Source organism: Rhynchophorus ferrugineus, unplaced genomic scaffold (genome assembly GCF_030347505.1).
Source record: "Rhynchophorus ferrugineus isolate W39M unplaced genomic scaffold, kcgeb_rfMv2 rfM4, whole genome shotgun sequence".
Classification (NCBI taxonomy): domain Eukaryota; kingdom Metazoa; phylum Arthropoda; class Insecta; order Coleoptera; family Curculionidae; genus Rhynchophorus; species Rhynchophorus ferrugineus.
The window spans coordinates 52056455-52068999 of record NW_027472583.1 but is presented as its reverse complement, the minus strand read 5'-3'; the positions used below and the strand labels follow the sequence as shown (position 1 = coordinate 52068999).

Genomic DNA, 12545 nt, shown 5'->3' with positions numbered 1-12545 from the left:
ACTTCTATAAACAATCGGTTCGTTTGTAATTAGGCTGGTTTTCAGTTTAAACTGTCTCTGACAGACGACGGGAATTGTCAATTAAAACACCGAACTTCATCATCTTTAGTCTTAATATTCCAGTTCAAATCCGTCACTTCTGCATCAATTTTAACATGCCTCTGTAGCTTCAATACTCGTCATCTGAACACACGACAAAGGTAAATTTTCTGCTCTCATCGCAATGTCATTTCTATTTCACTGATAAGTAATATATTCTCATTTGATTTTAAAATCCCATTTGAAGTCATCTATCGTCTAAATACAATATATTCACTATTTTCTCATATCTATATCGTCGATTTTGTCTATTATATCGTCGAACACAAACATGATTCTGTAACTCTGGTTTCACTGCTTGCCAAATTCACTGTACTCGCCATATCTTAGTAAAGACTTTACAATATCTGCACTTCTTTAAACGCCATTTTTCAATTAATACTATAATAGTCATCTTCTTTGAACAGCTTCTTCTTTCAGGGCTCAATGTAGAAGCGCACAACCATTCTGAGCGTATTTTGCGTATAATCCCACTTCTGATTTGTAAGAAATACTTTTATTTTTTGGTAAATAAAATACGAATATTCAGCAAAACATTATAATGGTCACTATCAACAATATACAGGGTATTACAACGGTGATTACAATAACATGCGGCTATCTACTACGTCAACAACATACAAGAGACTCTTAAAAATTATATTATTTCCAGTCAAGACGCCTGCCACTAGAGTTAGTAGTACTCACTAGGATAAAGCTAAATTGTTCAATATATGAATAAGTAGATATGCAAATGTGTAAATCAATAAATAAGCAAATCTGTTGCTATTGTGCACTCACTTCTCCTAACTCCGATTATGATGAACGTGCAATACGTACAAGGGAAAAAGCCAGATGCAAACATTTGGTGGCATTTATGTATGCTGCATATAGTCAATAAACCACATATAACCGATATATATAGCCAACAAACAACTTATAATGGATAATAAGGATAATAGCGATAATTGATAGCAATGATAAACTATGCTTGTATGAAATATGTGCCCACGGTACGAAGGGAAAGTAATGCACGACGTACCAGCTTATGTCCTAACTCTAACAATAATGACGGGCAAGAGATCAAGGGAAGTAACGCTAGATTAAGCTAAATTCTCAAAAAAAAATTAGGTGGCGTTTATGTATACTTCAAGTTATCCATAGATCATAACTACACATCAGTAACTCTAGCCACTTTGGCGTTAGTTTCTGATTTATAAAATAGTTATAATTTATATTTACAGTTGAAACCATAAAACTATTATCTCTGTAGAGTGTAAAACTTTCCCATAATTTAAGAATTATAGAGAATAAACGATTCGAAGAAATAATAAAAAAGGGTAAAATAATATAATATAGGTTATGGTAAATGGATAAGTAAAAAATTAGTAGAAGATAATGAATATAATATAATAACAAATAGAAAATAATATATAGACAATAACAGATGTAAAATAATAAATGGGAAATAATAAATAAAATATAGTAAATGAAGACTAATAAATAGAAAATAATAAATGGGAATCAAAAACTCACTATTTGATGAAACTCAGATTGGACGGCACAAACCACAGTAAAATTAATTGAATAAGAAAAGGATAGTGAGTCTGAGGCATCGCGTCTTCAGAAATGAACTCTTATGAATTTCTAACGTCTCCTAGGCCTGTTAAAATATCAAAAATATTACCATTCATAGTAATTATTTCCGTTGCTAAGTATTCGCGAAGGAGACAAATTCTATAATTGAAAAGAAGCGAAAATCTCGCCTCCTTTACATTATCGTTCAAAACTTTTTAAAAAACACTAATGACCCAAAATTAACAGATTAACAGAAAATATCGAACTACCATATCAGAACTACCGTACCAGAACGGAATTCTATATATACCATATATATATATATATATATATATATATATATATATATATATATATATATATATATATATATATATATATATAACGATTTATGATTTATTTGAATGGTACATCTCTTGAATGGTCATGTGTTTTAAGAAAAAACTATATATATAAATATAAAATATATAAAATAAGTCTATTCCGACAAAAACCAAATCCCTGTCTCTAGACGTTTCACTCCAACCCCACTTCTTATTATTGATATAAAGTCGTTAAAATAAGATAAAACTGTTCCATCTATAGATAAATCAAAACGTATATATCATATTCTGAGAATACTACATTTATATAGAAATAATAAATTATTTCTCGTTTATCGATATATTATTATCTCCGAACAGACAGAAAACAAAAGACCATAGCCAGCGTTTATGTAGTGGGAATATCGAAAAGAAACGACGATCCATAATCGTCTTCGAAAATAAACTCGGTACGCGTTGAGACTATAAAGTGTGTTATATTTAGATCTGCCCGCACGTAGCGCTGGCCCAGGTCAGTTAAGCCGACTTAACAAGCCCCATGAACGATCGGATATTGGCATGGACGATGCTGCCCCCTATACCATCACCAGTTGACGTCATTTAACATGTATCTTTTCTGCGTTTCTTTTGCAGAAGTTCAGACTGCCCATCCGTCCCCAAACAAAAGCACACCCCTCCAGAACCCGAACCAAGGCATCGCCACGTTGCTGGTGATGATCGCGGTGTTGTCCATCATCATACTGTTTTGTTGTTTCTCAGCGCCAGGCATCAGGAACTTGTGCAAGCGGTATATCTTCAGGTCATGCCCATACGATGATCCAGATACGGATAACGGTAAGTTTTCACTTTCATGTCAAAACATGATTCTACACCTGTTGTAATTTATAACAGGTCAATTAAAAAGTCCGCGGCCTACCATAGTAAAACACGTTTTTTTGGCAAAATTAGTTTTTTTATTCAACATAATTCCCTTCAAGGGTGATACACTGATTATAGCGACCCTCCAACTTTTCGATACCATTTTTGTAGTACGATTTGTCATTTGCTTCAAAATAGGCCTCCGTTTCGTCGATCATCTCTTCATTCGACGAAAATTTCTTCTCGGCGAGCTTTCTTTTAAGATATGAGAACAGAAAATAGTCGATGGGGGCCAGATCTGAAGAATACGGTGGATGAGGAAGCAATTCGGAGCCCAATTCATGGATTTTGACACGGTGCATTGTCTTAGTGAAGCAGCACTTTCTTTTCTTGCCGCTTTTCGCGAAATGCGGTCGTTTTTCGGCGATTTCGTCCTTCAAACGGTCCAATAACGTTATGTAATTGTCGCTGTTGATGGTCCTTCCTTTTCATGGTAGTCAATGAAAATTATTCCATGCGCATCCCAAAATACAGACGCCATAACCTTGCCAGCCGACTGTTGCGTTTTCTCACGCTTTGGAGCGGGTCCATCGTGTGCAGTCCACTCGGATAACTGTCGATTGGACTTCGGAGTGAAATAATGAAGCCATGTTTCATCCATTGTCACATATCGACTTCGAACACTGCCCCGAATCATCAACTCGTTGTTGTTCAGTTTTCTCATACGCACATATTCGTGAATGATATGATGTATACATTCAGTTGATATCTCTACACTATCTGCTATTTCATTCAGTTTCAATTTACGGTCATTCAAAATCATTTTAATGTTTTCGTCGGTAAAAACTTCTTTTGAGCATCCACTGTATTCACCGTCTTCGATGCTCATTTCATCACGTCTAAACTTAGCATACCAATCCTTGATGGTTGATTTTCCTGGAAGAGTGTCCGAAAACTCGGCATCAAGCCAAGTTTGTGCTTCAACTATATTTTTTCCCTTCAATAAGCAATATTTTATCAACACGCGAAATTCCTTTTTATCCATTTTTTTCACAATAACAAAAGTTGCTTCGCTCAAAATGCTATAATTTACAAACTAATAATCCGGCAGCTGTCAAATTTATACAAGCATCTTTTCAGGGTTAGGGCTAACTAAAAAACATATGGATTTAATTCTAGAAGTGCCATCCATGTGTCAGGCCGGGGACTTTTCAATTGACCTGTTAACTAGACATATTTCACAGTTAAACTAACGTAGAACTAAAAATATTGATTTATTATTATTTTACACGTTATTATAAATCTATTCAATTAATTGACACAATTTAGGTTTCGCTGATATATAGGAAAGGTTCCACAAATTATCTGCCGTTAGCATGCTGATATGTAACTGACCAAAATCCATGGCGAAGTTAAATAGGACCATTTCCAATGTATATGGAATAGACAGAAAAATATAAATACCTAAAATATAGTCTATCCAATGTAACAGTGAACCACGTTATCTCAATATATGACGTCAAAACGGTACAATGTTGCCGCATTTAACATTGACATTTTACGCATTTGAAATTATTTCAGCTTCGATATATAACATTCTAATATATATAAAATAATGAATCAAAAATGTTATCAAATATAAAATATTTTAACATTATAGTAAATCTAATGCATATATTATCGAAGAACTTAAACTACAATTAATTAAACAGCTACAATAGTTTGTAGATTACAGTTATTTTATTATATTTACATTGAACTATTTTCTAAACCACCTATGGTGTCCCCTTTAGACTTAATTCATCTAATTAATAATTGTACATCGCAGAAATGTATTTTATTTTCATTAGAGAACATATTTACGTTTTTATGTTTAGTTCTTGTTTCCTTCGTTGCTGCGTTTTATTGTCAAAACATTCTGATAACACTATATATTTCCTGAGTCTCTTCTGTTACTACCTGTATACATTTTTCTTGATAAAATTAGATTTCTCCTGAACTCTCTAAAATCTGTATTCTTCCTAATTCGTTTGTCATATCTACAAAACAGATAGTTTTCATCCTTTCCTCATACATTCTAACCTAATGTTTATGTATAATTCTGAATAATTACACACATTTCTAAAAATCGTTCACACTCTACAATTCAATTTCCTACGCTTATTGTATATTAATTAAATATTCACCTACAGTTGTTTCCACTCTCATCACCCTGTCTTGGTATTGTCAGCATTGAATCAAAATCCCAGATCCAGAAAGTTTCATTCACTCACTGTCACATTCAAGTCAATAACTAAGCTGTTAATTTTCAATCTAACATTGGTTCACAATTCCACCGTTTATAAATTTATTCTTATTTATGTCTGATGGAGTCCATCCAAACCGAAGGGTGTTGTCTTTCACGACCTGTATATCTACTGTAATAACTCTTTAGCACATCCCATTAGAATTCGATTTGATTGAATATGCAATGATAGTGAGGAAGATGTTATACTGTAGCCATCCGGTCTGTATATCAACTGTGTATGTTTTTCAGGCCTATTTCTAAGTAAATTAATACAATTAACACAATTAAACATTTCGTTTATATTTACCATGTGACAATTTGAAATACTTCACTCTTTAACATATCTTCAAAAGTTAACCTATGTTGTGCAATCCAATTCTTATTACAGCCCCTACCAACCAAAAGCTTTTGTTTGTTTTCTTCGCACTATTTTAATTAACGTCTTGCCAAGGGTTTCCTAATATTCCATTTTGAAATACCTATGTCTGTACACAAATTGAAATAACAGTTCTCTTTTAATTTTATTATATACTTTTAAAAATTGTATTCTTTTAAAAACAATATCTGGAAGTTGCTTTGGACCACTTCGTGGGTTATCCTTATACTATGTCCTATGTTTCCTAACAGTGTTTCAAGTGATGACTTATATCCTTCAAACAGTTCCATATCCCTAAGTTTTATATGGATACTTTCCGTACTAACAGTTATCTCTGAAATAATTGTATTAAATTATATTTATATTGCAAAAACTACTCATCGTTTTTATAGATTTTACACATTTAATCTTCAATAGAGCTCAAAGTGTTACAGTGGCCACACTAATATTCATTGCAGCTTCGATACAATAAAAATATTTCTAACAAAAACCGCAATAGTTTAATATTTAATAGTATTAATACTTTAGGGTAAAAATGATGAGGCTCGGTGAATGGAGGTAAATCGAAATGAAACAGTGGTGTTTACATGATGTGACCGTTATTTATTGACAATATAAAAAATGAGAAAAATACAAAGATAAAAAGGATGGCAGCGGAGTTACCTGTTGACGAGGCTTGGGCAGTCGATGGTGGCACGTCTTAACCGAACGAGGGTTGAGCACTGAATGACCGAAATACCCTTCAGTAATATCCCAGATAAACGTCTCGGGGTTGCCGCCAGCTATTCGGTGTCTGGTTCCAATTGGCACCCCGCCCGTGTTCAACATCTGGGATTATATTTCTGGGTATTTTGTAGACCGTTATTCCACGATGTAAAATTCGACATGCCTCAATTCGCTACAATACTCCCCTGCCAGAATTTTACATAAAATTACTTCAACAAAAATACAAAAATGTTTGCAAAAAATATCAAATACAAAAAAAAAACATATACCAAACAAAATGTGCTGTGTAAAATGGGCTTTGAAAAAATATGATAGTTCGAAACGGTTGTGGTTGGTACGGTTGCGATCTGGTACGGCTGTTGATATCTTCCGGTCCTACAGATACCGTTGCATCATCGTCGCTTTGGCACTTGAATGTGGTCCATCGACGACGTTGAAAACAAGCTATTGTTCGGACAGGGCTCCCCTAATCGACGCTGTGGGAGGATCGATTGTTCGACGACGTGGTAGCTTATTTTCTTCGACGACGAGACGTTAGCAATTCTGGTACTTCGGCGAAGACAAACGAGTCTACGGTGACTGCAATCGGTACCTAGCTTCTGGAGCTGCTCTGTGACTAATCCGTAGTCACATACGTTAGGTTAATTCAGAAAAAACAAATAACGACGGTATCCGACCGAAGCTGCCCAAAGCCTTTCAAATCAAAATATCTGCCATTATGACGGAGACGGCGAGCGAAGGAAGACATTATGATTTAAACATAGCGCCAAAAGAAATGTTTAGCCGATACGCTGATGATTAAGCAGTGCTAGAAAAATATTCAAAAGATTGTGAAATAAAAATTTTGACAAAAAAAATTTAAAAATGAATTGGAAATAATGAAATTAATCGGAATAAAATGAAAATGAGCCTTGAAGGTAAAATTGAAAACAAATTGAATTAAAAATATTTAAAATTTTGAAACAAAAAATATATAACGGTCACGTAAAATACATCATTTTCTACGTACCCTCCATTCACGAGTCCAAACCCAATTTTGCGAAAGATCACGTCGGGGTCACCACTTTAGGGTAAAAATGATGAGGCTCGGTGAATGGAGGTAAATCGAAATGAAACAGTGGTGTTTACATGATGTGACCGTTATTTATTGACAATATAAAAAATGAGAAAAATACAAAGATAGAAAAGGATGGCAGCGGAGTTACCTGTTGACGAGGCTTGGGCAGTCGATGGTGGCACGTCTTAACCGAACGAGGGTTGAGCACTGAATGACCGAAATACCCTTCAGTAATATCCCAGATAAACGTCTCGGGGTTGCCGCCAGCTATTCGGTGTCTGGTTCCAATTGGCACCCCGCCCGTGTTCAACATCTGGGATTATATTTCTGGGTATTTTGTAGACCGTTATTCCACGATGTAAAATTCGACATGCCTCAATTCGCTACAATACAATACAATCCCGTTATTACCAGTAATGCATTTTCCTGGTAAGAACGGGCTCTCTTTACCTTATTCCTTCGAAGATATTCAATAGAGAAGTAATCTATTTCTGACTATTTCTTTGTGGGCATTTTCAATCAGATTTATCAAAAAGAAGAAAAAGTTTCACTCTTAATTTTAAAAGCATCAGAACATCATAAAACATCTTCTCTGGTCAAGACCTCAACAACGAGCCGTTATAATAAATTTTAGGGCAGATAGTGTTTCAAAATCAACCATCAAGGATTGGTGTGCTAAGTTTAAACGTGGTGAAATGAGCACCGAAGAGGCCCAAAAGAGGTTGTTACCGACGAAAACATTTAAAAAATCCACAAAATTATTTTGAATGACCGTAAATTGAAATTGAATGAAATAGCAGAAAAACTATATAATGACTTTCCGGTACACCTGTTACACATTATTATCAATAAATGATACAATAGTGTTGAAGTGACTGAAATTATAATAATAAATAAATCAAAAAATAAATAAATAAATAAATCAAATTGCCGGCTTGGTTGGCGCAGTGGTAAAGGCGACAGGGCGGTCTTCCTACTGTTGGCATAGTCGCGAGTTCGAATCCTGCTGTGGCGTGGTCGTAAATTTATGTTTATGATTGTTTAACATTTGTAATTGTCTTTTGGAAAGAGTGCAAAATCCGACAAAGAAAATGATCCCAATCACGCCAGTAACCAGACTGGGTAAGACCGGATGTTTTCTGGGGTGATTTCTAAATTGGTCACTAGACAGTCGGTAGGGTTAATGCCGAGGACCGTGGTTCGGAGGCCACGTTAATCTGTAGGTCCAGTCCAGAAAAAACCCTCGTTGGCAAAAGAAGACTTTAAAATATAAAAAAACAATACCCAGCTAGGCTCACACACGAAAAAAGAGACAAGTGTTGGCGGCCTTCCTCTCGATGACATACACAAAACATAACACACGTGGCAGAACTACTGAAAAATATTAATAAAATCCAGATTAAGAGCACCGGATATACTTATTACCACTGATTTTCAATCAAGAAATTGAAAGTTTTTCTTAAGGAATCATCGGACGATTTCCTTTCGATGCGATTTATTACGGCCACTCGGTCTTTCATCCCCCTCCAAATCGAAACAGATCAAAGAACAATGAATAATCCTCGGTGAACGGGATACATTTTCGTTTGTCGCGCGAGAGATATTCGTAAATATTCAGATAAGCGGACAAATTGAAACGTGGCCTCGACAAAAACAAATCCGAGAAAAAACCCAAAAAGTTGGCAACAGTCGGTCGGTCACCATCGACATTCTTAAGATAGTTTTTGAGTTATTTTCGTTAATGTTTTGAGACATTACACCGTGCGTATTGTTTGGTAGTACGGGTCGGGTTTGACTGTTTCGAAAAAAACAAGAGATAAAAAATAAATTTAACAGATTTATGGGAGTAGACTCATATGTTGTTGGGTGTTTCCTGGATACGAACGTTGAAACTCGAGAATTATTATACTGTTCTAGAAAAATGTAACGATAAAAACGTTTGATTGTATTAATGAATAAACCCATCGTATAGTCAATTCAAAATAGCAGTGAACTCACGTCATCAAAACTGATGACGCCAAAACGTCGCAATGTTGTCGCATCGACTCTGAGTTTTAATTCATTTTGGCTTTGATATATAACAAAATTCTAATATAAATAGAATAATTAAAATAAATAAATTTGTTAAAAATACAAAATTATAATATTAAATTAAAAAATAATGCTATAAAATATAATTCATTTTAACAATACAGTACACCAAATGCATATATTATCAAAGGATTAAAACTATAATTAATTATACAGTTATAACAGTTTGTAGGTTAGGGTTGTGCTTTATTATATTTGCATTGATTTTTGTTCCATACCACCTATGTGCTAGAGTTCCAAGTGCGTTTTTTATGTAGTGGTATCCTCTGGCCTAACCTACCTAATTAATGTATGTATATATGTCCAAGTAATATGTTTTACTTTCATTAGAAACCATATTTACATTTTGATATCACTCTATTTCTCCTGTTACTCCCTGTATACATCTTTCTTGATAAAACTAGATTTAATCACTGCATTCTCCCTAATGCATTTTCCATATTCGCAAAACAGTTAGAATTATTTCTCTCCTCACACATTTTAACTGAATGCTCATGTATATTGTGAACAATTACGCACATATTCGTACACATAAAACTTTCACACTACACGATAAAAATTCCCACATTTATCATAGTTATCATTACCATGTCTTGGAAATTTTCAGCATTTAATCATAATACCATATTCAGAAAGTTTCATTCAAGTGAATAACTGAGCTATTAATTTCCAATCTATCTAACATTTGTCCACAATTCCATCATTTGTCAATATCTTCTTCAATGTGCTTGATCGAGTTCATCCAAACCGAAAGTGTTATTAACCATTCCTATTTGTAGCATGAAAAACAACATATCTACAATAAATTATTAATAAATGTTATGAATAATAATATCTAATCAATTTTTATTTCAGCGTTTACTTTTTCCATCAACTTTGGTTGTCATAACACTATTTTTATTATAATCTTGCCATGAGTGACCATTGGGTATATTGATCTCCTTCTGAATTATTCATGTCTCATCTAAATATAAGTCTCCCTTGATTTTATTATATGCTTTTAAAAATTATATTATTTTAAAAACAATGTCTGGAAGTTCCATTGGACCTCGTCGTAGGTTACCTTTACTCCATTTAAATCCTATATTACCTAACAATCTATAAAAGTATGCGCTACATCCCTCAAAGAACTGCATGTCTCCAGTATTTGAAATACCTATGGCTATAGACAAATTGGAATAAAAAGTATCCCTTAATACTATTATATGGTTTTAAGAGTCTATTCCTTGATATGATTCTTCAACCTGGAAAAAAATCAGAAGACGTGTTCTCTTATTGTCATATAAGCCTATTACCTATGATCTATATATTAAGGGACTCATAATAATCGCAGAAGAGATAAATATTATTCCAGTCCAACAATAAAAAATATACATAGATTAGTCAATCAAATTAACACAAAGTTAAACGATAAAAAATATTGCTCCGCTGCATTTCTCGATATCAGGCCTTCGACAAGGTGTGGCACACTGGACTGCATGTTATATTGAAAAGTTTTTGTCCCATACGCATATTCAACTGCTGAAATTATACCTTACAGCCAGATATTTTATTGTCAAACAGGGCGACGAATCACTGATCTATATATATATGATCTATATATATATATATATATATATATATATATATATATATATATATATATATATATATATATTCGGGTGTTCCGCAGGACAGTGTTCTTGGCCCATTGTTATATCTATTGTATACACCTGATCTACCGACCTCTATTGAAACACTACTGTTGCAACATGTGCTGACGATACAGCGGTTTTATCATCACACGAGGATCCAATATCAGCCACAAGAAACCTCCAACTTCATCTTAACAAAATCGAATCGTGGTTGAAAACATGGAGTAACTAAACAAATGAGACAAAATCTACCCCTGTGACATTCACCCATTGTAGATGAACATGTCCCTCAGTAAAATTGAATAATCATGAACTTTCGCAAGCAGACAACATTAAATACCTGGGAATGCATTTTTATCGACGTTTGACATTGAAAAAATATATAGTGACAAAACGCATACGGTTTGGACTTAAACTAAACCAAATATATTGGTTAATAGGGCGTGCATCTAAATTATCATAATATAACAAAATGTTGCTGTATCAGTCAATTCTTAGGCCCATTTGGACCTATGGTATTGAACTGTGGGGCACTACTAGCAAATCTAGCATAGATATCCTCCAAAGGTTCCAGAATAAACTGTTCTTTGTTGCGAGTCATCGTCGATGCCCCATATTACGTGTCCAACAAACTAATTCAACGCGATGTCCCGTTAGAACCCAAAACGAGTGTGATTCGAAGGAAGTGCGAAGTACTCTGAAAGACTATCAGTGCATCCCAATGCACTTGTCAAATAGTTAAATGTGCCCGATGACAGTGTAGTGCATAGGCTCAAACGCAAACTACCATACGAACTACGAATTAATAGACAAATACAGTCAGATATAATAATCTCTAGAATAAGTTAGAATAGTCTTTAGAATAAGTTAGGATAGACATTAAAATAAGTTAGAATAAGATTTAGATTATAAATTCTACAGCAGATGACTTACTGAAGTGATTTTCTACCTTTTCTATGTCAGAATAATTATATTATATAACGGAAATCACATAATAATACTTATATTGCCCACGAGCAGATTGTTGACGTTATATAAGATAAGAGAGATAATAAAAAAAATATTGTGATCACTAAAGAAACCACAAACATTCTTGCCAGGGAGATCACCTTTTTTCTATTTTAAATATTTTCTAAAAACTGAAATTTTTATAATTTACTTATTACATCAGTAATAAATATAAAACTGAGAACAAGCTGTTATAATGAAATGAACATTACAAAGCTACCTTACTTAAAAATGTACAGCTTTTTAGATTACAATGCCCGTTTATTTATTTTTTATACTGTTCCATTAAAATAACGTGTTCAGTGCTGTCAGAAATAGGAATTTCAAAAACAATACGCAATAGCAGTTCTATTATCCTCTAAATTTAAAATATCAAATTATTATTTTTACTCGGATCTAATAAAAACTGTATTGAACATTGCTACAGAAATATATTTGAAATTAGTCTCAAGCAATAATCTCATGATAAGGAACTCATGGTATGAAGATCTTCTTTTTATTACTCTTAATAGTTCCACAATCTGTCCAG

At 33.7% G+C, this 12545-nt stretch overlaps 1 protein-coding gene across 1 annotated transcript in view; it reads left to right on the top strand.

The window, feature by feature from the left end:
* Positions 1 to 12545, top strand: part of LOC143196179 (uncharacterized) — a 58036-nt gene that overhangs the window by 29499 nt on the left and 15992 nt on the right. Inside the window, exon 2 of the mRNA XM_076403844.1 lies at positions 2613 to 2813. Within this exon, the coding sequence (XP_076259959.1) occupies positions 2613 to 2813 (201 nt within the window). The remainder of the gene's footprint in view (positions 1 to 2612; positions 2814 to 12545) is intronic.